At 41.1% G+C, this 24,383-nt stretch overlaps 1 protein-coding gene across 1 annotated transcript; it reads left to right on the top strand.

The window, feature by feature from the left end:
- The first annotated feature begins 501 nt into the window (after nt 1-501).
- Nucleotides 502-24,383, top strand: LOC139471305 (microfibril-associated glycoprotein 4-like). Its single transcript, XM_071253613.1, has 5 exons — nt 502-820; nt 17,180-17,298; nt 19,259-19,355; nt 22,262-22,426; nt 24,123-24,383. The coding sequence occupies exons 1-5, from the start codon at nt 508-510 to the stop codon at nt 24,359-24,361; spliced, it is 933 nt and encodes a 310-aa protein (XP_071109714.1). The 5' UTR covers nt 502-507; the 3' UTR covers nt 24,362-24,383.

The following is a 24,383-nucleotide window of genomic DNA, read 5'->3' on the forward strand; positions in this document are numbered from 1 at the left end:
GTTTATACACCTAGGTGAAAATTTCTGTATTTAATCTTTAGAATCAATGGAAGAAAATATTGTTTATAAACACACCAAGCAGTGTTTGATTAGGTGCTTTTGTCAGAACACTTAAATAAATAGATTTTAGGGATGGTTTATATGGTTCATTGATATGGTCGTTATGGAGACGTTTGAAACTGAGGTGGAGGGGGTTATTTTAAGACACGATACACAAATGCATGTGAGCTTTCAAGTGAGGCCTTATCGAGACTAGTGGGTTCAACGAATGTCGGTTGAAGTAGGGCCTCGCAGTCTGAGCTAACAGAACAATTTAAGCGCATGTTTAGTTTACTGATTTGTCAAGGCGACACAATTTGCTCAATTGACTCAAGTGTTTTGTGGAAAAAAAGTCAACGACATCCGTTTTAAATCCGCAATAAAAGATATTACGCAATACCTTCTTTGAGAGGCCTGGAACTTGAATCTATGACATCTTTTGTCCTTTCAGAGTTTCTTTAGGAGAACATGGCTTATATAAAGCTGGTGTGCTTGCTGGGATTTTTGGGGTCTGCCATCTCAGTGCTACTGAAGAGAGACAACTTTTGTCCGGAACATTCACTGGCTGGGTCTATCACCTCCCTGGGTGCACTGTGGAGTAGGGGTAACAAGCAGCTGGTGGCGGAATGTGCTGGGGACTGCTACAGGGATCCCAGGTGCAAGTCGTTCTTCTACAATACTGTAACCCACACTTGTCAAGGGAGCTCTAACCGGTCCGTGTCAGCTGCAGACGTGGAGCCTGGAGACGCATGGGTATACTACAGACACTGTACTCAGAACGGTAAGATCCGTAACACATCTCTCATAGTCTTGATATGAACCGTCACACACATGTCACAGTCTTGATAGAATGTACAACATCCGTCACACACTTAGAGAATCCAAAACTAAAATATAAGTATGTCTAAGCATAATGTGATGGTTATCAGATTATGGGTAGTCGAATTCATAGAACCGTTGGTTCGAATTTCACCTTCGCTAAAACATTGGGATTCGAACGACGCATCTTAGACACAGGTTCCAGACAGCAGCTCTCACAACCCTTGCAATACCAGGCAACACTGGCGTTTCTGAGAAAAGAGTCCAGTGGCGCATCAACGTTATCCGTCCAAGTGGCCAAGCAGAATTTAAATCCTGACAGTAGATTAATTTTTATATATATCTGAACATAAACGTTCACTTCTCCATCTCTTACACTTTCGGTTGGTGGAGAAGGGTCAGCTTCACTGATGAGGCAAGGTTTTCTTTAACCATTCCCTGATCTGTCACCAATTGAACATATGTGGGATGAAATGGAACGACAATTACGATGTTTTCCAAATCTTGCAACAAGGTTGCAGGAACTACGGCTTATCCATCCACAGATGTGGTGCCATTCCCAAAACCTCTTTATAATGTTTTGTGGCCTGAATAAGGCGAAGGTGTCAGGTCAAGATGGACGCACTCGCTACTGACTGTGTGAATCTAACCCTGAACACCACTCATTGGTATATGGGAGGGGGGAATGAGGGATTATGGTTTTATGCCGCTTTTAGAAATATTCCAATAATATTACAGCGGGGGGATTGGGCTTCAAACATTGTACCCATTCGGGAAATCGAAATTGTATTTTTGTCTTTCACTACAACCTTTGCGTTTGAGTAGAGATATCATGTGATATCTGTTTTCGAATAAATGAAAAAAAATATAATACTAATCTATTTCACTTGGGAAATCGACATATCAGATCCCCAAATATATTACCAAATGCTATGTAATTTTAGAATCCATTTGCCATCACACTTTGCTTACACAGAAATGAATATTTGATCTGGATTATTTGTAACGAGTGAGTGAGTTGTGTTAGTCCACTTATTTGCAATGAACACGTTTCTTTGTTTCATGAAAGATGTGTGAGTTGATATGAAGCATGTAAGCCAAGGTTTCCAAGCTCCAGATCCGGGGGAGAATAGGTCTTCAGCAACCCATAGCCATATAAGGCGACTAAATTTGTCGTAAGAGGTGACTAACGGGATCGGGTGGCCAGGCTCGCTGACTGCGTGGATCGATGCTCATGATGTCAATTGCTGGATTGTCTTGTCTAGACTCGATTATTTACCGCCGCCGTCATATATCTGGAATATTGCTGAGTGTGCGGCGTTAAACAACACTCCAGCCGACCAACAAAACCGGTTGGGAACTCTTAGATCAGCGCTGAAAGGAACATTAACTTTTCGTCAAATTTATTGAAAATATGGCCCTTCTTATATTACAGATACCAAAAACCGTTGCTTCAAACATATCATACAGTCTAAGAAACTTTAGTGTTCCTCTCAGACGATTAAGGGGTTCTCACAGCGTTAAACAACAAAGAAACAAAACAAACAAATCGATATCACCAACATACTACGTTTTATAACATTATTCTGGACATGGAGATATCAATATATTCATTCCAGGATATCAATATATTGCTGTCACACATTCAGAACAAAATCAACGTTATTTATTGCTATCGGTGTATTGAGTGTGTTGTTCTAGATGAACAAATTGCCATTAATATTTAATGGCGAACGTTTGATATCAATAAATGGAATTAATGATGTTCCTAAATTCTTACTGTTAAATTGGCAGGCCTCGTGAGAATGAAGCAAAGGATCCAAGAAGCGTGAAAACAAATGTGTATAATTATGTTCAAAGTAGGAACAAATACATTGATTAATAAATAAAATACTCGCAGCCCTGCATTGTTTTATTGTACGATAAACAACGGCTACGAGCCGTTTATTTCTCATACACTCTTCAAAGAAGAAACGCACAGGTAGCATTTAGTTCACTGAGCTTGACTACACACAAAAATCCCGCATTTAATTTGGATATATGTTATTGGAAAATGTTGATGGCCTGATATTCGACAAACGGTGCGACAAAACGCAGCCATTGTCGATTTACAATGTCTTAAACGGCATTGTTTTCAAACTTGTTCAAAAATGTCATGAAGGAAAACAGTGAAGCAAAATACACGCGCAAGTTATAGCATTCGCAACTCGTGGTAGTGGCGATAAAAGGCAAGCATAAGCTAATAATTTGTCATTCAATTGTCAATACCTTTTTAGGACTATATTTACTAAAAACTACCTGTGCGTTTCTTCTTCTTTTTTAGAAGAGTGTACGATATTTGAACATTATGTACAGATTCATAGAAACATGCTTATGTAATCCTACAAAGGAGGGGGAAAATGCATTACATTTCATTTAGTGGTACATGTATAGTGTTGGACTGCCTTAACTAAAGCTTCATTATCTGTAACGATAGTATTTACATTTTATATACGTAACAGTAAGTTGATATCAACAGGTAGGATAGGATAGGATAAGTTTTATTCCATACTGAAAGGCCTCAGGCCCATAGTACAATTCTGTTTTCGGGAGTGGTTACAGATCCGTTTAACAGGTCATATTCTAATTAACATAGCATGATAAATGAACATTGATAGATTTTTTAGAGTATCTTTATCGGTTGTTGACATGGTCGTTGTAACTTTTTGTAGAGTGGGATGTACATACCAAGGCAGATCAATATATTTTCTTCTAAGGTGGTCGTATTTTGGACAAATTAACAGAAAATGAAACTCATCTTCAATCACATTTAAATCACATTGCTCACATATTCTCAATTTTCTGGCTATGTTTCTATGCCTGCATACTTCGATCCTAAGTCTATGAGAGCTGCATCTAAATTGTGCTAAACTTATTAAACCTTTTAAAGTTGATGTAAAAAAATTAGTATTCTGGGGAAATTGTTGTCTTGAAAAGCTTGTAATAATTGCATTTTTCAGAACTTTAAATATGCGATGCCCATAACATTTTGATAAATATTGTATAATAATTTACCCATTTTATTACACACACCATTTGAAAGAAACAATGACCACATTATATTTCTGTTTACAGAATCAAACGCTCTTTTGAAATCTACAAAAATTGCATGAAATTTTCCACCTTTTCTCTGCATGTATTTGTGAATAATCGCATTAAGTACGAAAATATTATCCGCGGTTGAGTACCCTTGTGTAAAACCTGCTTGTTCTTCCGAATTTTATCTAATGAATCTGACCAAAAAGTAAGCCTTTTATCAATAATAGAGACAAATATTTTGCTAAAAACACTCATAAGGGTAATTCCTCGATAATTTTTTGTATCGGTACGTGATCCTGATTTATGTAGTGGAACAATCACACCGATAGTCAACTCTTTTGTGAAATAAGACGTTTCTAAAATCATATTAAAGAGTAATTCAAGGTATGGGAGTAGAATATTAAAAGAATGTTTAAAAAACTCTGGAATTAAACCATCTATGCCGGAACACTAGCTGTTTTTCAAATCGTAGATAGCTTTTTGATTTCCTCTCTTGTGATTGGCGAGTCTAGAATCGTAGTAGTTATGTCATTGTCACATGTTTCCTGATCTGATAATTCAAAGAAGGTATCCTCCCTAACACCATTTTTTAAATAATCATACCATTTATCAATTTCAATATTATTTTTAAACTCATAATGTGCATTTAGCTTGTGGAGCCTTGTCCAAAATTCTTTCGACGACTTAATGTTATCTTCCAAATATTTTTTTTTCTTTTCAAGAAATTAAATATGATCAATTTAATCAGGTACATTACAGGTAAGTACATAACATGTTGCTCACTTAACAATGAAATTTCATTGTATAATGTCATGCATTTCGACATGTATTTGAACACGCACAGTTCGGGTGTTCTTTTGTACCTGTTCTATGTAAATCATAATTCTAAATTTTTTATTTTTTTTTGTTTAAGGCCCCAAGAGCCCTTTAATCGTCTGAGTGGAACACTAAAGTTTCTAAGACTGTATGATATGTTTGAAGCAACGGTTTTTGGTATCTGTAATATAAGCAGGGCCATATTTTCATTATTTTTGACGAAAACATAAAGTTAACGTTCCTTTCAGCGCTGATCTAAGGGTTCCCAGCCGGTTTCGTTGGTCGGCTGGAGTGTTGTTTAACGCCGCACACTCAGCAATATTCCAGATATATGACGTCGATCGGTTAAAAATCGAGTCTGGAACTGACAATCAAGTGATTGACATTACGAGCATCAACCTACGCAATTGGGATATGATGACATCCACCAAGTCAGCGAGCCCGACCACCCGACCCCTTCAGTCGCTTCTTACGACAAGCATAGGTTGATAAAGACCAATTCTACACCGGATCTTCACGTGTCCCAACTAAATAAGAACAAAGTTCCATTTGTTCAATCATTTTACTTGAGAAAATCAGCGTGAAATGACAATAACTAAACAAGTATCGAACAGGTTGAAACACGGGCGTGTTAATAATTATATCTGGTTCCGGCTCCGATTGCGCATGTGCACTGGTACAAGGGACCGTCTATTACACAGGGGCGCCGTATAGTAACAATGTTATCTATCTCCCTCCAAGTCTTTATCATGCTAACGGATAAAGGCTAAGAAATTATAAAGTTTTATGGATGTGAACGAACGTCTACATAACCCATCATATGACTATTCCATGGAGTAGTCTTTGTGCCAAGTAGGCACGCTGGTCGCTCTGAGGATCTGCGTACTCCCAGGGCCGATGATGGCTACTGAAGGATCCTGCGCCTCGGTGTGCCTCGCCCTGGTGCTGCTGGCGTGACTGAATCGGGTGGTGTCTTGCGCCGGGGTGTGCTTACTGACGTCTGCTGTCGAAGGCAGGTAGCTGCGTTGTCATGACGGGTGCTGCTACAGTGATGCAGGTTGCTATGTTGTAACAGATTGATCAGGGTGGCGGCTGGTCGTTGTGAACTGGGCTGAACTTGCGCAGGAATTTCCTATTTCGAAGTGTGACTGAGCCGTCAATGTTGATCGCGTATTGGTCGTGTTGGCGTACCTCCACGATACAGTCCGTCTTGTCCCATTTGTTGGTGTGGGATCCGGTCTGGTTCTGTACGCGGACGAAGTCCCCTACCGCGAGTGGCGGAAGGCGTTAAGTATGCTCCGCCCTGGTGTCATCTGTGCGGATGTGGCGTTTGCGGAGGGCTTCCTCCCTTGATTTGAGAGCCTTACGCCAAGTCTTGTGTGGTCTGTACTTCCCGGGGATAATCAGGATGAAATCGCGTATCGGGCGGCAGAAGACACACATTGCCGGGGAGATCTTCGTGTCAGGGTCAGGTGTGTTACGATATTGTAGTATCTCTCTCTGCACATCGTCAAGTTCTCCCTGCGGGCCGTTGTTGTCAGTGATAAGTCGTTTCATCGTCTTCACACCAATCTCCGCACGACAGTTGTGGTGGGGGAAGGCCACCAAAGATAGGCGGTGGTGTACACCCCATCTGTGCAGGAGTGAGGGTGGTATGACTGCTCTGTCCTTGTATAGGATCACTCCGTCTGTCGAAGTAATGTACTGGTGAAAGTCTCGAATTGTCTTCGGCATCGCGATCTTCGAGTCCGGAATGCCGTCCACTGCCATTTCCTCCAACATGTGCACATCGCTGTGGCTGCTGTTGGCCTCCCTGACGCGGTCCCATGTCACTGATTGCAATGATTCAAGGCCCGCAGTGAACCATGCCAGAATGTCCTTCTCTACGTTATCGTGGTCTTCCAGCTCGTCTCGGCGTAGGAGAGATAGGAAGGCGTTGTGCGTGCAGGGTGAGGGGTGGGTAACTATGGCGGCATTGTCATCCGGAAGGTTCATGAGTGATGGTCGCATGGTGCTGACCGGCCTACGTGACATGGCATCCTGTGTTCTTCATGCCCAGGATATGTATGATACAGCAGCGATAACGCAGGGTTTCTCCTTGAGGTGCCTTAGGCAGGGGTTTGGTATGTCACAAGTGCTCTGTCCGCAAGAAGTTTCAGCAGTGGCTTTTGGTATACGGCTACGATCAAGTTCTCGCAGCCCAGCACGAAATAGCGTGCCTTGTCCAAGAGCGAGAGCCTCGCCCTCTGTGGGCGCCCATCTGGATTCTGCCGCGTGTGTGAATCTGCTGCCGACCAGGGCACAAGACAAATAGCGTCCATTCCATTCGGAATGAACGTTGGAATGCTTTGGAAAGATCGCTCATTCCAAACTTTCCAAAGCTTGGAAGGATCGATCTTTCCAGAAAATCCAAAATTGGAATGGCAACATTTCCAAACATATTTCCAACACAGGAAATGTTTGGAATGACTTGGAATGGTTTGGAATTGTTTGGAAATATGGTTAGAAGGAACAAATTAAAATATGTTGTATCAGTAATTTGAACAATAAAAGGACTATGAATTATTTATTGAGTTTAGGGGTTGCTCATATAATAATTTTGAAATTTTGAGATATGGAAAGAATGCCAAGAGTGGTTGGGGGACGAACTAAGGGAGCTGTGTGTGTTGGGTGGTTGTTAGATAAGGTAGTTTTGGTTTTATTATTTTATTTGGGGTTTAAATGCGACTGATTAGTCCTGTTTTAATTAGGTATAAACCTAAGGCTTTGAATTTTTCTAATTTATTTTGTGGATTTAGGATTGATTCTAGTGTCAGTCCGGTTTTAAGATTTAGGGTGGTCTGTAGTGTTGTTCGGTGTGTTTGGTAGTGTGTGCAGTGAATGAGTACGTGTTCTGGTGTTTCTTGTTATTTGCAATGTGGGCAGTTTCCTGTTGTGTGTAGATTAGCTATTTAGTTTAGTGTATGTAGTTTAGTAATTATTCTGTCGATTTTTTTGGATGGGTGTAGTATTTTTGGTTTATTTAGGGGTTTTTTTAGTACTTTCCTGATTTGGCTATTTAAGTTTTCGTATATATTTTGCCATTTTTTGTTGATTTTTTGTTTAGTGAGACTTTTGATTTCTGAATTTGAGCTGGGTAAGTTTAAGCTTATTTCTCGGAGTTTAAGGGATAATTTTGCTGCTTTATCTGCCTTTTCATTTCCAAAGACTCCTACGTGGGCGGGGGTCCAAATGAACTCTATTTGTTTACCTGCCCTAGTTAAGTTGTTTGAGCTATTGAGTATTTGATTTATTAGTTTGGGGTGGTTTTTAGTGTTTTTATTTTTGAGGGCTTGTAGTCCACTGATGGAGTCGGTTAGGATGAGGATTTTTTGTTGTTTTTTAGATTGCTGATTGTGTAGTGCTGAGACAACTAAAAGGTCTCAAGATTAAGTATTCGGCTGGATGGCAGTTGCCATTTAATTACAAAACAGACAGTCGTCCAGACGGCTCACATGTAAGTGCCCCGACATGTGCCCAAAATCATAAAATGGACAATCTTTGGTAACATCTAATTTATTGTTGTCTCACGCCAGAGCTATGTGGAATTCAGGAAATTATCAATAATTGTTTTACTTAACATAAGGTAAGATAAGTTGTTTACCACATAATATTATGATGTCAGGACGTACTACAGTCAAAACAATATATTTTAAAATCAATTTAATGACAGACTATGATTTCCAAGTCCCGATTAGCAAATCAGCGAGGTATCAGTTTCACCACATGTGCACAGACCGCCTATACTTATATATATATATATATATATATATATATATATATTTCATAACTATTATCCAGTTAAAGTCCTATCCTCTTATCAAAAAATCTGTGAGAGTGATCATCATTAACGAAACTCATTCTCGTCAAAGAATACAGAACAAATGAAGAATCAGATGCATACATTTATTGCCATGCTTCATTCATCACGAAGTAGATTTACATACATTTGTGAATAGCACTTAAACTGTGATAATAAATTTTACCATTGTCCATATTATATTATAAATATTAACCATAATATGGATTTCCGAATATATAAACGACTTCAACGTTGATATTTCAGACAAAAATAAAGTCAGCTGTCTTTTAACGTTTATGGGAAAAGGGTTTGCTTTCACAATTGAACATTTGTTTTCACCAAAGGACAAACAAATCAAGACAAAAACACGAAAAATACACATATATGGTTAGCGACCCTCATTATACAGGGAGGGGGGAAATTCGTCTGCTCTAACTGCCTTCACAAAAACATTCCAGCCCTTAATTACCGAGGCAGCTGTGACGTAGTAGCATTACATTCGCGGGGTTTGCAGCATATAACATGTGCAATCTGTGGAGTGACTAAAGTAATATTACGGCTGAAATCTTACTTGCATGGTTGTTTTAATAGAAAACTTACGGTTTAAAAACACAATTGTTCTTATAAAATGTTTTTAGGTTTGGTTTATAAATACAAGAGAAGATTTTTTATACATATAAAACTGGTCGAAAATACAGCTGAACAATAGAAAAATAAAAATAGGAGTTGTGAATAGTGACAAATTTTAATTACTTCACCGTGTCAATAATTATTGATTGATTCCGTCAAACAACTGTCAAACCATTTATTGCCATGTACGTACATGTACACAGGAAGTCGGCGCTGTCGGAGGCTCCAGGTAAATAAACATCGTGGTTTTATGACGGGAGATCAGACGAAGCGTGAACCAGGGGCATGCGACGTAATTACACCTAAAGGTGGTAGAACCAGGGTATTGGACTGGCTAATTGACCGTACGTATAATTGGTGTATATATTCGTTTTGACACCCGTGTTTCATGCGCATCCTGGCTCATAAGCAGAATACAGACAAATGAGGCCCCGTGATCAGCGGAGCTTGAACAACATGGATGCCGCCTTTCGGCCGTACCGAACAGTCAAGCTGCGATCTCGGAACTGAATCCAGTTGCAAGCGGAGACAAGATTACTTCCCCTACCCAAACATGATCGTTGCTCAGAAATGTTCAAATCTATCTTCAGTAAATCATGAAATTAATGCGAGCATGACATTTATGCGAAAAATGCGATCGTCAGTCCCTCTGATTATTTTAATATGTTTCATTTCATCATGATAAAAACGTTAGTCACTTATAAGGCTACCACGTTGAAAATGGAAACGATCGTTAACAAAAACAACAAATTGTATTCTCTCATCACTCAGCCTAACAGTGATATAACTGCAAATTAAACAATCAAGTACGCTAAAGTATTACACATGGTGGGTGGAGGACCAGGGGCACTCTGAGTTTGACATGTGTCATCAACTGGTCAAGTAACATCACGGTTTGTATATTCACTTTGATTGGACAGTCTAGACTGGCGCCAACTAATCATGACGGCGTCTTCAGAGCAGAACAGAACTTTATTTCTCCCAGGTTTAGGCTTACGTGGATAACGGAAAATTTTGTTTTAGTGATAGCACATTTGTAATTCAATCTAATATACTTTCCTTGATTGATTATATAGCTGCGGTCGTAGATCCGGATGTATCTAAATATGCTCAGTATATACACAGGGTTTATTGTTATACTATTAGGATTAATAGATACAATTGAGTATTTATACCCTTGATCATAAAGTTAGTCACTACTTTCACATTTTGATTTGTATGATTTGGGTTATGATTAAATTGACAAAATAAGAAATCATTCCGTGTATATGTGTATTATATAGTGTACTCCAATACGTAATTAAATTGTGTATAAATAAGGACACTAGGTTAATTACTGTAATTGATTGTTTGATAAACATATTCACATTTAGTTGCGTGATATGTCACAGAGGTAAAGTTTATTCATAACAACTAATTGTCCCATTTATTTGGCTTGTATCTTTTATATGAAACAAATGCTATAACATGGGGTGATAAACTTCATTGGCATTAGACGTAGCATATAATTGTCCGCATGAACAGTCTACTCTGTTCCAGATATGTTTATTCATTTTGTCAGCATTTAAATCGTTGCATTCCTGGCTCAATCATTCATTTGACGAAATCTTGTTACCTGTTTTGAATTACCGTCAGTTCCAGAACAATTATAAAATTTCCAGCCCTATCTGTTGCGCATAATTCCGAGATAATTCGAAGTTCATATTCTTCTACGAACACTTATCAAAATTCATTTATACCTAGTACTATTATGTACATATGTATATTAGTTCAAATTATCATAATAGGCCCTCTATATTCTCGAAACTGTCTTTGTTCTACGACAACCGTAAGTCGGTATGGGAAAACAAAATATTTGTTTAATTGTTCATAGTCAATGTCATATGATTATACACAAGGAAGATAAGAAATTAAACATCCTGAGTAAGTGTTTCTGTTGTGCTTCTCTGTTAGCATCGGTCGCCGGCATGGCGAGTGTTGTCGACTTGGTCGGCGGATCCGCACCTCGTGGGCAGTCACACAATTTCCAGGTCGCTAGGTTCACCTACCCGAGTGTTAGGAACTTTTCCGAGATCATGCCTAGGTCCACGCAGGCTGCGCGGAAAGGAATATGGGGTTCGAAGTGTCCGTCATGTACGTGATTTGGCGCGTCTCCAATCTCCGAGCGTCGTCACTGTTACCAGTGAATCTTAGTATCCAAGTATACGAATTTCCTTGATGTTTGCAGCCTTCATGGTCATGGATACGGGTATTAGGTCCTCTGTACTCAAACCCATTTGTTAGGCGACCTTAATGTCGATCAGGCAGCGCTGGCACCCCGTGTCGGCCATAGCGGGCAGGGAAACTGTGCTGGTGCTTTACAGGAGGTCAAAACCTAGCGCTCTGTAATCTTCACACTCAGTGGTGAAAGTTAGGCTGACGTACGGCTGCAGGCTGGACAAACGTCTCATCCACTTATCGCACATATCATCGTACAGGTGGTGATCGAGGGGGAGTGTGTGTAACTTGTTTTCCGTGCTGGCCATGGTGACCGTGCATAGCTCTACGAAGGCTGCCGTCTTCTCGTCGTACATCCCGTCAGGCTCCCCGATGGGGGCCCAGTCGGTCGGCCGTTCAGGCACTTCTTTTCAAGGTGGTTCTGACGGCCACATTTCCGGCACTTTTTTCCATACGCGGGGCACTCGGTGCGTCTGGGGCGCCACTGAGGTGTCTTGCTGTGGTCCACCTCATCGCAGTAGGTGCATACCCCTTCGGGCTTGGCTTTCGGTTTCTCCGGCTTGGCTTTCGGTTTCTACGGCCTGGCTCCTCCCCTGGTGCGAACGTCGTGTTGTATCCCCCGCCGATAGGAACTATTGATCGCATCTGTGCTCTGAGGGTCGAGTAGACGCGATGCCGAGCGCTTCCCAGACTCCTTGGCCTCAATATACTCCACCATGTCTTTTAAAGGCATATCCTGGTTCTTTTCATCCAGCAGGTCAAGTTGTATTTCTTGGTCCGCGATGCCACCGGCAATCACATTGCGTAGTATTTCTTCAATGAAGTCGTTGACTTGATTGCACCCATCTTGGTGCATTTCATCTCATACTTGCATGTGTCCGCCCTGCCCCTTGATGCGGGCGTGGAATGACCGCATGGGCTCCTCATGTCCCTGCCGCATGTTATACATTGCCACCCGTGCTACCATTGTGATCTCCGCTCGGACGGCCAGCTCCTTCTTTTTCGTCACTGTCCACGAGGCTCTTGCCCGACGCGCGATTGAGATCTTTTCTCTGCTCCTCCTCGCAGCACTCCAGTAGCTGTGCGACTATGTCGGGTTCGACAAGTTTAGTACCCGTCTTGTACTCGCCCCAGCGGGTTATGAAGTACGACCAGGCCTCGCCCATCCCGGCCAGTGCTATGGAGGGACGCTTGAGTTGCTCCATCTTGGCATTCGCGCATGGCGCCCGGTGGGCTGCGGCGTGTACAGTGGCGTGTATACTCAGCATGGCCGCCACCACTGTCGCCTCTGCGTTCGTAGCTATATGGTCAAAACCCTCGATCGGGCACTCCACATTCATAGGCGCCATCCATCAGGACTGTTATTCTGTAGCGAATGTCCTACGTTTGGTACTACAGACGTGTATACAGTGTTCCGCGGACTTCGGTTGGGCACAGTACCTTTCGACGTTCTCGTGGCCCGTTTGCACCAAGTCGTGTCTTCCTCAGCACTCTCTGCTTGACTGCCTCAACTTGTTTAGTTATAAATAAGAACAGAGTTCCATTTGTTCGATCACTTTACTTGAGAAAATCAGCGTGAAATGACAATAACTAAACAAGTATCGAACAGGTTGAAACACGGGCGTGTTTATAATTACATCTGGTTCCGGTTCCGATAGCGCATGTGCACTGGTACAAGGGACCGTCTATTACACAGGGGCGCCATATAGTACAATGTATCTACCAACCGGTTTCGTAATACAGTAAACTACGTTTATAACAACCTGAGGGACATAACGAACTATATCTTGGTCCCGTCCATTTGCTGTATATATGTTGTACATATGCTCATGACGATCTACGGTTATAACGAATTAAAATTAGTGGTCCCTTTGAGTTTGTTATAACCGTAGTTTACTGCATATCGAATGCCTAGGTACAGATTTAGGTAAATCAGTTACACTGCCTTTTGTTTTTAATTTCTAACTTTGTCTTCAATGCAACCATTCCATACCTCAAACGTGTAAAAGAAAGAAAAGAGTTTCTTTTCTTAAGGGCGTTTGAGTTTTCTTGTCATCCATGTGTAACCTTGAGTTTGACTTTCCACACGGGTCCATTCTTGGGTCTCCCAGTATATATTTGTAAAATATTCTTGGAAATCTTTGAATATGAAATACATGGATACACCCCAATTTACTTAGCTTATCGCGATTGCTTGGGGGCAAATATGGATCAATATAGTGTAGGGTCTGGATTTCTTTGGCTATGACGTGCACCGGTCGTTATAGTCTTGGTATAGTTCGGAAAGGGCATAGACAGTGTTTTATGGATTGAAGTCGACTCATGTTTGTTAGATTGCTCAGAGGCCTAAAGTACATGTACGACATCGTGAACTGTAGGCTACTATAAGTTAGATTGCTTGGAGGCCTAAAGTACGAGATCGTGAACAGTAGGCTAATATAAGTTATGTGGTTTATATTTTCTGCAGAAATGTATACAGTTAAACCCGTTTTCTAGACACCACTTGGTAATTTTATTTTGACAAAATTGTAATTGCCTTTCTATTGTGTGCATATTTTTACCGCGACAAGATATATTAAAATCATCCACAAAAGTGATCCATCTACTGAATCAGTTAAAACTTTTGACAAACTGTTAATTTTTATACTGAATAGAGTGACAGACAAAATACTACCTTGTGGGACACCCTCACCCTGTTTATAATGATCAGACAGGTCCCTGATGTCCAAATATCATGGAATATATTCAATATCGTTTCAAGACATGATTCGGGCAAGTGTTTTAGTAGCTGATAATGAATATTATAAGCGCCCGCTGCTGTATCAGGAGCTTGCCCTAAGGCAGTGTAAAGCTGATGTAGTGAAAATACTTGTAATCTACACCATTATCTGATTAAAATTAATGTTTTTCTTTTCATGTTGGAGCTGATATTCTTTTAATTCAGGAAGGTAATTAGATGAAGATGAACTTTGAGATAATGTTTTTCCAAGTCTGTTGGCAATATCAGATTTATCAGTCAGCAAAGTATTGCCATCCTTCAGATGGTTAACTGTAGAATGTGATCCCTTGTCTTTGTTCTTTTTTATCATGTTCCAAACCTTGAACATAAGGGTACGAGAGAAATAATTCTTCCATGATGGACGTTTATTTTGTTTGAATATACGTCTTGCCTTCGCATGTGACATTTTGACAGTTTTTAAGTTATGGACAGTAGGATGTTTACGAAAGGATAATTCCGCCTTCTTATATTTCGTAGCTTGTTTGCAATTATCTTCTAAAACCATGGTTTACAAACACGTGGGATTGATTCATAAGCAATCCATTCAGTTGATATGAGAACAACTGAATTGGGTCAATAACATTCTGAAAAGATGTAGGTTGTAATCTATCTTTGCATAAAGATTGGAATAAAAGCCAATCAGCCTTCATAAAATTCCATCGAGCTGAAGGTGGATCATCAGTAGGATTATTTGGTTTAAGAACGGTGGGTAAATGGTCATTTCGACATAGGTCATCGTGGACTGACCATGAGAATTCATTTACCAAAACTGAATCCGTCAGAGACAGATCTAATGATGAATATGTACTAGTAGCAGGGTGTAATTAAGTAAGTCTGAATCATCATATGTCATTATCGCAAACAAAATCCTCGATCACTTTTCCCTTTTGATTAATGATAAAAATTCCCAAAGGATTATGCCCATGTAGATCACCCATGATGATACAAGGCTTTGGGAGTTGGTCGTATAGCTTTTGAAGGTCATTCCGCTGAAGACTCGTATAAGGAGAAAGGTGCCAAGGCAATATGCAGTGTAAATCTAACTTCAACCGCTTCAAGATTTGTGTTAAGCAGAACGGAACTGTGAACAACGCGTCGCCGCACTAAAATAGAAGCACCTCCAGTAGCTTTATCGCCCGGAGGAGAGAAGGAATGATAGGAACTATACTGAATGGTTCAAGATGGTTCTATAGGAGATCGCTCATGTGAACGTGAATAGGAGTCACTACTGTTGGAAGATTGAGTAACATCCATCTCGTGAGGGTCAAAGAAATTATGAACATCTAAAGATGTTTCAGTAAGAGTAGAGATCTTATTTGTAATTTTCTTGTTTTGTTTTTTTCTTTTGTTTCTTGGGCATTTCAGTTGATGGTTACATACTTGCTTGTACTTCAGGAGCTGGTTTAGATGGGGCCATAGCCTGAGTCACAACCTGAGATGCTATGACTATCTGAATCATTTGTCTGACTCTCAAATGTTGTAACCATAGGCACAGGGTGTTCAGAGTGTGCCCGTGTCAAGTCAGTTTGACATTCTATAGATCTTGTGGTAGAATTTCGAGTGACAGCAGCAGCATAGGTTTGCGCAGATGGAGGTGACCGGCTGGCAAAGACTTTTTTAGCCTCCTGAAAAGAAATGTTTTTTTGACATTTGACTGTTATATCTTTTTCATGATTCCAAAGAGGACATGATTTTGAAGACGCAACATATTTATCCAAACAATTAGCACAGTTGGGGTCAGCTGTACAATCTGAGGCGTCATGATTTCCACCACAACGGTGACAAACATTCGGCGGATCGCATGATTTGGAGCCGTGTCCAAACTTCTGACACTTTGGGACATAAACCTCCACTCCGATGTTAAAATAGCCTGCCTTTATAGATTGGGGTATGGTCGATAGGGAAAAAGTGAACAAATATGTATTTGTTTGGACAATTTTTTCTACATCATTTTTTGTAAAACGTTTCACTGAAGTGACAGGTTGATCTTTGATTTCATCAAGAGTTTCCTCTTCTGTCAATTCTGTCAGACAACGAACTCTGTCGCGACTGATCCCTTGACCTGACTTAAGCATTCTGTGCGCAAAGACAGCAGCTTCAGTATTTGCAAAAGTATCACATTTCAAAAGAATGACAGCTTGCTGTCTCCGTGCACACTTTACCAAACGAGAACCGCTCCGGAGCCGTGAAACATTCTTGACTTCACCACTAATACCTGCACTGGATTTAAATATGGCAAATGGGTTTATTCTTTATTAAGTCCAACAGAACTCTGAGGTCGAAAGTACCAGGTTGGTCCATGAGCCACCGCCTTCTGGCAAAGGACTCTAGGCAAAATTGAAACTCGGATAATCAAGGTTATAAAGTATCCTGATCAAAAGGTTTGATATATTTCGAAATAAGTCCATTCAAAAAAATTATTCCATGCACAGGGCATGGCGTGACCAGCCGATTGATAGGAACGGGCCAATTCTACCACCTGTCTAGGTGAAGTAAGGGCCGAAGTATTGTGCTAAAGGAACACCTGTTCCTGGCTCCAGTGCCCTCAACAACGAGTATCCCGTCCTCCACCGCTCAGAAGCGCCACCCACGGCAAACAGGTTGCCTAATTTAGTCGCCTCGTACAACAAGCAATGGGGTGCTGAGGACACATTCTACCACACGGGGGAAGGGCGTTTAGCGTTACCCAGCACTCGCCACGTGGAGGTTGCTCTTCAGGAGTGCCAGATTGCTCGGACGCCTATCAGTACGACATCGTCAACTGTTGTCTTCATTGGTTTGTTAGATTGCTCGGATACTTTAAGTACGGCATCGTGGACTGTTGTTTTCATTTGTGTGTTAGATTGCTCGGACGTCTATAAGTACGACGTCGTGGACTGTTGTCTTCATTTGATTGTCAGATTGCTTGGACGCCCATTAGAACAGCTTCGTGAACTGTTGTCTTCATTTGTTTTTGTTAGATTGCTCGGACGCCTATAAGTACGGCGTCGTGGACGGTCTTTATACCGTGACTCCAGGAGCTGAAGATGCAACTGTCAAGGTGTACTGTGACATGAAGACACCAGGCGGGGGTTGGTTGGTAAGTACAGGTCCACACACTACATGAATTCTGACCATTTACAGGAGTAAATACCAGTATTTGTTCACTGTAACATGGACGAATGGTGCGGTGAAATAGGGGTTAAGGTCGCTTTCAAAATTATTGCACTTACATAGCGAAGTACATGCACGTATGTGTGCGTGTGGCTGATTGTACTGGTCTGCACTAGTGCCGAATTAATAGTGTTATTTTGCATCACATTTTGCAGTATGTTGTCACTCCGTATTATTTCAACTTAAGCAGTGTTTGAAGCGTCAGAATAATGCTCAACTCCCGCATATTTTTGCTGTTTGTTTCACCTGCATGTCATGTGCAGCTAGAGATTGAGTTATGGGGTCACCTGTCTATTGCGTGTGTTGCAGCTAGGTGTTTAGTGATGAGTTCACCTGTATGTCACGTGTAGCTAGGTGTTCAGTGGTGACTTCACCTGTAATGTCACATGCAGTTAGGCGTTCAGTAAAGAGTTGACATAAATGTCATGTGTAGCTAGGAGTCCAGTATGCGTTTATTTACATTTCGGAGAAAGTTGTTACTCTGTATTATTTAAAGTTACAAAGTGAATATATTAGTCCACCTGTATGTCACGTGTAACTAGGTTCTCAGTGATCAGTCCACCCGTATGCACGTGTAACTAGGTGCTCAGTGATCTGTCCACCTGTATGTCAAATTTAACTAGGTGCTCAGTTATCTGTCCACCTGTATGTCAAATGTAACTAGGTGCTCAGTGATCTGTCCACCCGTATGCACGTGTAACTAGGTGCTCAGTGATCTGTCCACCCGTATGCACGTGTAACTAGGTGCTCAGTGATCTGTCCACCTGTATGTCAAATGTAACTAGGTGCTCAGTGATCAGTCCACCTGTATGCACGTGTAACTAGGTGCTCAGTGATCAGTCCACCCGTATGCACGTGTAACTAGGTGCTCAGTGATCTGTCCACCTGTATGTCAAATGTAACTAGGTGCTCAGTGATCTGTCCACCTGTATGTCAAATGTAACTAGGTTCTCAGTGATCAGTCCACCCGTATGCACGTGTAACTAGGTGCTCAGTGATCTGTCCACCTGTATGTCAAATGTAACTAGGTGCTCAGTGATCTGTCCACCTGTATGTCAAATGTGACTAGGTGCTCAGTCATTAGTCCACCTGTATGTCACGTGTAACAAGGTGCTCAGTCATCAGTCCACCTATATGTCAAAGTTGTTACTCTGTATTATTTAAAGTTACAAAGTGAATATATTAGTCCACCTGTATGTCAAATGTAACTAGGTTCTCAGTGATCAGTCCACCCGTATGCACGTGTAACTAGGTGCTCAGTGATATGTCCACCTGTATGTCAAATGTAACTAGGTGCTCAGTGATCTGTCCACCTGTATGTCAAATGTGACTAGGTGCTCAGTCATTAGTCCACCTGTATGTCACGTGTAACAAGGTGCTCAGTCATCAGTCCACCTATATGTCACGTGTAACTAGGTGCTCAGTGATCAGTCCACCTATATGTCAAATGTAACTAGGTGCTCAGTCATCAGTCCACCTGTATGTCACGTGTAACTAGGTGCTCAGTCATCAGTCCACCTGTATGTCACGTGTCACTAGGTGCTCAGTCATCAGTCCACCTGTATGTCACGTGTCACTAGGTGCTCAGTCATCAGTCCACGTATATGTCCCACGCAGCTAGACGTCCAGTGATGTGTTCACCTATATGTCACGTGTAACTAGGTTGTCGGTGATCAATTCGCCAGCTGTATGTCACGTGTAACTAGGTGTTCAGTGATCAGACCACCTGTTTGTCACATGAGTCCATATGTAGCTGTATATTGCTTCATTACAGCAGGGGGGTGAGAAGTAGGTTCCCCTCATGCACAGATAAGAAATCTAGAATTTGCCATTGCTACACATGTTTGTATTGTCAGGACGTTTAATGGTAACACATTTTTTTGCAGGTAATTCAAAGGCGAATGGATGGGTCGGTGGATTTTAAGAGAACCTGGGACGAGTATAAAGAAGGATTCGGCTATTTGGGGACTGAATTTTGGCTAGGTATAATACAGACCAGAGAGTATATTTTACATTATATGTGACCAACTAGGAGAAAAGGGACTTTATGGGTTCTAGGATACAATTGTGCTTTGACGTCATAAAGACGTTTGACGTCAATTTGTATCACTATGTATCTCTGTAATAACGATGAATGAAAGCTTGTGAATTGTAGTAGATGCTGTAGTTTTAAAATAGAATGAAAAGTCAAAATGTGATTTTTTTTTACCCATAAGGTCCCTTATCTAATGGTTGGTCACATATATTATCATTGTACTTGTTCCAAGTTCTTCCCAGTGACTTCAAGACTATCTGCCATTGGGGGCGTAACTACAGTGTATATTGTAGAATTGATATTAAACAGAAAGTACTTAAATATCCCAGGGTCAGTCTTTCTTCTGAATAACAGTCAAACGTGCCTGGTTTTCCCTGTGCATATTAAATATCGGTCGAACAAATGTCTTTATACAGCTGCTTACAATATTTCTGACGAATGCCTCCGTGACACGACGGTTCACTGGTTAAGAGGTGACCTTTCCAAGTCTGAACTTGCTTATCACGTGTATTAAATACTGAAAGGGACATTGTCGAGTTATCGTAAAATAAACTACACATGACAAAAGTGCGAGAGCGCGAGAAGACAAAACGTCGCATTCTCGCGTTCTCACGATTTCGTATTTTCATGGCCAGATTTGGAAAGTCGAGATTGCGGTATTTTACATCAAGTCCAAATGCCGCATTCTCATGTTCTCATACTTTTACAAAAAAGTACTATGTACAAAAAAAATCAACAATACAAGATCGCGAACTTTGGCCAAATCGGGCGTTTTCCCGCTGTCGAAATCTCGAATTATTTGCATATTTAGCTTGCTTGCAAAGGTCAGGATCCCTAGAATACGAGTACTCGAGAATGTTCCTGAATGACCTTACAGATGTAGCATTTGTGTCTGTGTAGTGTCTCGTACTGGCACAGGTAGATCCGACTTTAAAACGAGTGTCAGGTGACAGTGTGTATTATAATATCAAATTCATTTTGAGGGGTAGGTATTCCAGTGAAGTCAGTGAGGTCATTATCCTGGCCGTCGGGAAAGGAACTATAGTATCAGATAGTTCCGAGAAGTTGTGTCTGTCTGTCCATTAAGATATCCTTTACATTATCACTTTGAGATAAACATGTCCTTACTTAATAAAGACCATGTGATGAGACCCGCGAACCTCATCATTTTGAGGAGGCATGTACAGTCTAGTCGTCTAAGCCGTTCCGATTACTTGTGATCGTGGGTTCGAATCCCGATTCGTCCTAAATTATGTTTCTAGGATTGTCAGCACCAAACTCGTCCTCTTGGGTTTCACCAAATTGGTAAACGTCTCACGCCGGTCTTTCGTGACACACCGTGGAATCACTGAAACAATGTTCAAACGAAACTCCCTCATCCGCTCATCACTCAGAGATACAGTATGACCAGAAATTATTGAGAATTTAAAGATTGTAATTTTTTTTTTCACTCATTACTAACGTATTAAATGTGAATGTTAGTACAACATAACTCCAGCTTCAAAGCCAGGTGAACACTTAGTATTTTGTCAAGACACCTTGGGCAGCATTGCAGGCTTCAAGGCGATGGGGCATACTACTGATCAAAGAAGTTAGAAAGTCGTGGTTCATGCTGTCCCAATATCGGACCACGTCTTCTTCTTTTATTTCAACAATATTTGTCAGATTTGTTTTATTGACACTTTCCTTCATAAGCCCCCAAACGTTTTCTGTTGGATTTAGGTCAGGGCTGTAGCTTGGCCAAACTAATAATGTCATATTTTGGGTTCGAAACCAGCCCCGAGAATGCTTTGAACGATGATTTGGGTCGTTGTCTTGCTGGAAAATCCAAGAATTTCCATGGAATACTTGAGCAGATGGAAGTAAATGTCCCTCGAGAATATCTGTGTACCGTTCACTGTTCATATTCCCTTTAAATACACACAGGGGCGTTGCCCCTAACACAGATATGCCACCCCACACGAGAAATTTTGGACTGTACTTCTTTCAGTTTTTTTTGGTCCAGAATGTTAGTGTATTAGGAAACAGCCACACAACAGCCAACTTTCATCTGAGAAAATCACATTGTCCCAGTTAAAATTTCTATGCTCTAAGCACCAGTTCAACCTTTGCTCCTTTTGTTCAGGTTCCATGATCGGTGATGGAATTCCTCGACTTTTCTCCCAACCTATTGCATGCAGCTCAGTTCTAATTGTCTCCTTACAGACAGCCACAGTTCCTCTATCAATCATATCCAGTCTTAAGGTTTCTAAACTCCTTCGTTTGTTTTTAGAAACAAGAATACCAAGCCGCCTCCTGTCACCGATTGTCAATTGTCTGGGCCTACCTGCGCCTCTCTTGTGCTCAATGCCACCTCCACTTTCAATATTTTTCAAAACACGATAAACAGTGGACAAGGGGATGCCTGTTCTACTTGAAATCACTTTAGCTGGTCTGATGTCCTTGTTATAATACTCTAAAATCAACTTCCTCTTCTCTAAATCATTCATACTGAGGATCACTAAAAATGACGTCTGCTAACAAGTAAACAAAGGGGGATAACCCTTGACAAACTTATGAAATAGGATTAACTGAGTTGTCTCTCTTGAATGAAACCAAGCACTTGATAGCTGGTCAGTGTTTTTTATACTAGATACCCACTTAAACATATCCCTAAAATACTCAATAATTTCTGGTCATACTATATATCCACTACATGTACCTCCGTGATCAGGATTTTGTTTTAGCACCTCCGGACATTTTGAAACGTCTAGGAATCAATATTACGTGGTGATAAACCGACCCCTTGATACTATTTATTAGGAATGGCAGATATATCTGTTTAAATCCGATTCACATTATCTCTATGTTTAAGGCAATGATAACATCCATCGGCTAACGTCTCAGAAAGACTACAAGCTTCGTATCGACCTAGCAGACTTTGAAGACAATACCTGTGTGTCCACCTATGACCAATTCGCTCTAGCCGACGAGGATGGTTTATACATGCTGTCCACCAGTAACTACACGGGAGAGTGTGGTGAGTATTTTCCGGTTGGCCTTTGCTACTCTGTGTCCGATGTATTGCATGTGTTTCTCCCTTCTTTCGCGATGGTTAACTCCGTACTTCCGCGGCCCCGGTTAATAACAATACATTCTCTTGAAAGTACCACAATATTTACTCAAAAAGTATTACGGGGCGCTGGTATTGTTCCTGAATTGAAAATAGCAGTTAACATTTGTTGTACCAATAAATTATTTATTATCAATGCCTTGAGATGTATTTGAAGCCATCGACATTTCGTGGCCTAGAAATCTTCAGCGATTAAAAGTACTGCAAATCATGCGACAGTTTGAGTCCCTTTCATTGTCAATAACAAGCTGGTGATCAGGCAATATAGACTTTATATTTTTTTCGAGACTTTACAATGATTTACGAAACTTGTCGTTACTGGTACACGTCTGTAATTGAGTTTTGGGAAAAGACAACAGTGAAAGAGTGCGAGGTCAGGAGAGTAAGAGATACGGTAGGGTAATTCAAAGCCATTGTAAATTTTGACGTGTACACAGCGCATTGGCCTGAAGCAGTAGCACAGCTGATCGGAACTCTTCTCGGCGTTTTTCTTTGATAGCTTCTCTCGGCGGATGTAGTTATGTGATGTAGCATTGTCCATTGAAAGTCAATCATGAATATCCTCAAACTGTCACAGGTAACCTAATCCATGACATACAAACTGACGCCACCCGTTTGAACTTCTTTTGTAGGGGTTGAGACAAATATTTTCACTTCTCCAGGAGACATATCCAGGTCTCGTCTTTTAAATATGACTAGGGTTATAGGAATAAGTGCTAACAAAGGTCCTCGTATATTTCCACTCGGCTCAGTTTCTGATTTGGTGTCAAACTTCTGAGTACACATGTTGCACACAGCCTGCTCATATGGAGTGTTAGTTGCGATCGACTGTACTGACCCAATATTGATTCCAATAGCAATAGCGACCTTCAGGGTGATTAGAGTTTAAGTAAGTGAGTTGGGTTAAACGCCGCTTTTAACAGTATTCCAGTTATATCACGGCGTGTCAGCTTAATGTGGGAGGAAAGCCCGAATTTATGCAGGTCTCAGACGTTTACCACTTCGGTGAAACCCACGAGCACGGGTATGGTGCTGACAAACCTAGAATCATAATTGGGGCGAACCGGGATTCGAACCCACAATCATAGGTTTCTGGCGTGCCCAAGGGACGCAACTCTGCACAGCGAATCGCGGCGCTTTAGACGACTGGTCCACCCCTGCCCCCGATTAGAGTTTAAGTCCATCAACAATTCTTTTGGCACAAGTTCTTTTATGAATCAAATCACATGAAGAAATATATTTAACATTTAAGTTGGCCTTAGGTGAATTGTGAACCGTGACTTACCAAGAAATGTTACTTCAGGATGGTCACAGGTAACATGATTTAATAACCCTTTTTTCTTCACTATTATAAATGAATTTGGTGATCAGTTATGTGACTCTGACAAGTGGGCTAACAGCTAGCAGTTGGATAAATGATCGCCAACAATGTCAAAATGTCTATCACTCAGTGTTGTATGATCACGAGATGATATTCTTCAGATACGTTTCGAAACCTCACATTACACAAAGCAATATCTATGAGGCCACGAAAGTTTCGATTTACCCACGAACTGATATGGATATATGTAGCAGCTCAAACACATTATGTCTATTTTGACAGGGGACAGTTTCTCATATGGAAACGGTCGCAATTTTACAACCCTTGACCGAGACAACGACGTCTACGCGTCTAACTGTGGCGCTCTCTACCCTAGTGGCTGGTGGTATGGAGCGTGTCACTCCTCTCAGCTCAACGGCCAATACAACAACACGAACTACGCATCCGGAGTGTGCTGGTCCAGGTGGAAGGGATATTATTACTCTCTTCGATTCTCAGAAATGAAAATTAAACCTGTGTAAACCTCTGACGGAATTGTATACT

The sequence above is a fragment of the Haliotis cracherodii genome, unplaced genomic scaffold (assembly GCF_022045235.1).
Source record: "Haliotis cracherodii isolate W230 unplaced genomic scaffold, xgHalCrac1.p SCAF_22, whole genome shotgun sequence".
NCBI classification, from domain to species: domain Eukaryota; kingdom Metazoa; phylum Mollusca; class Gastropoda; order Lepetellida; family Haliotidae; genus Haliotis; species Haliotis cracherodii.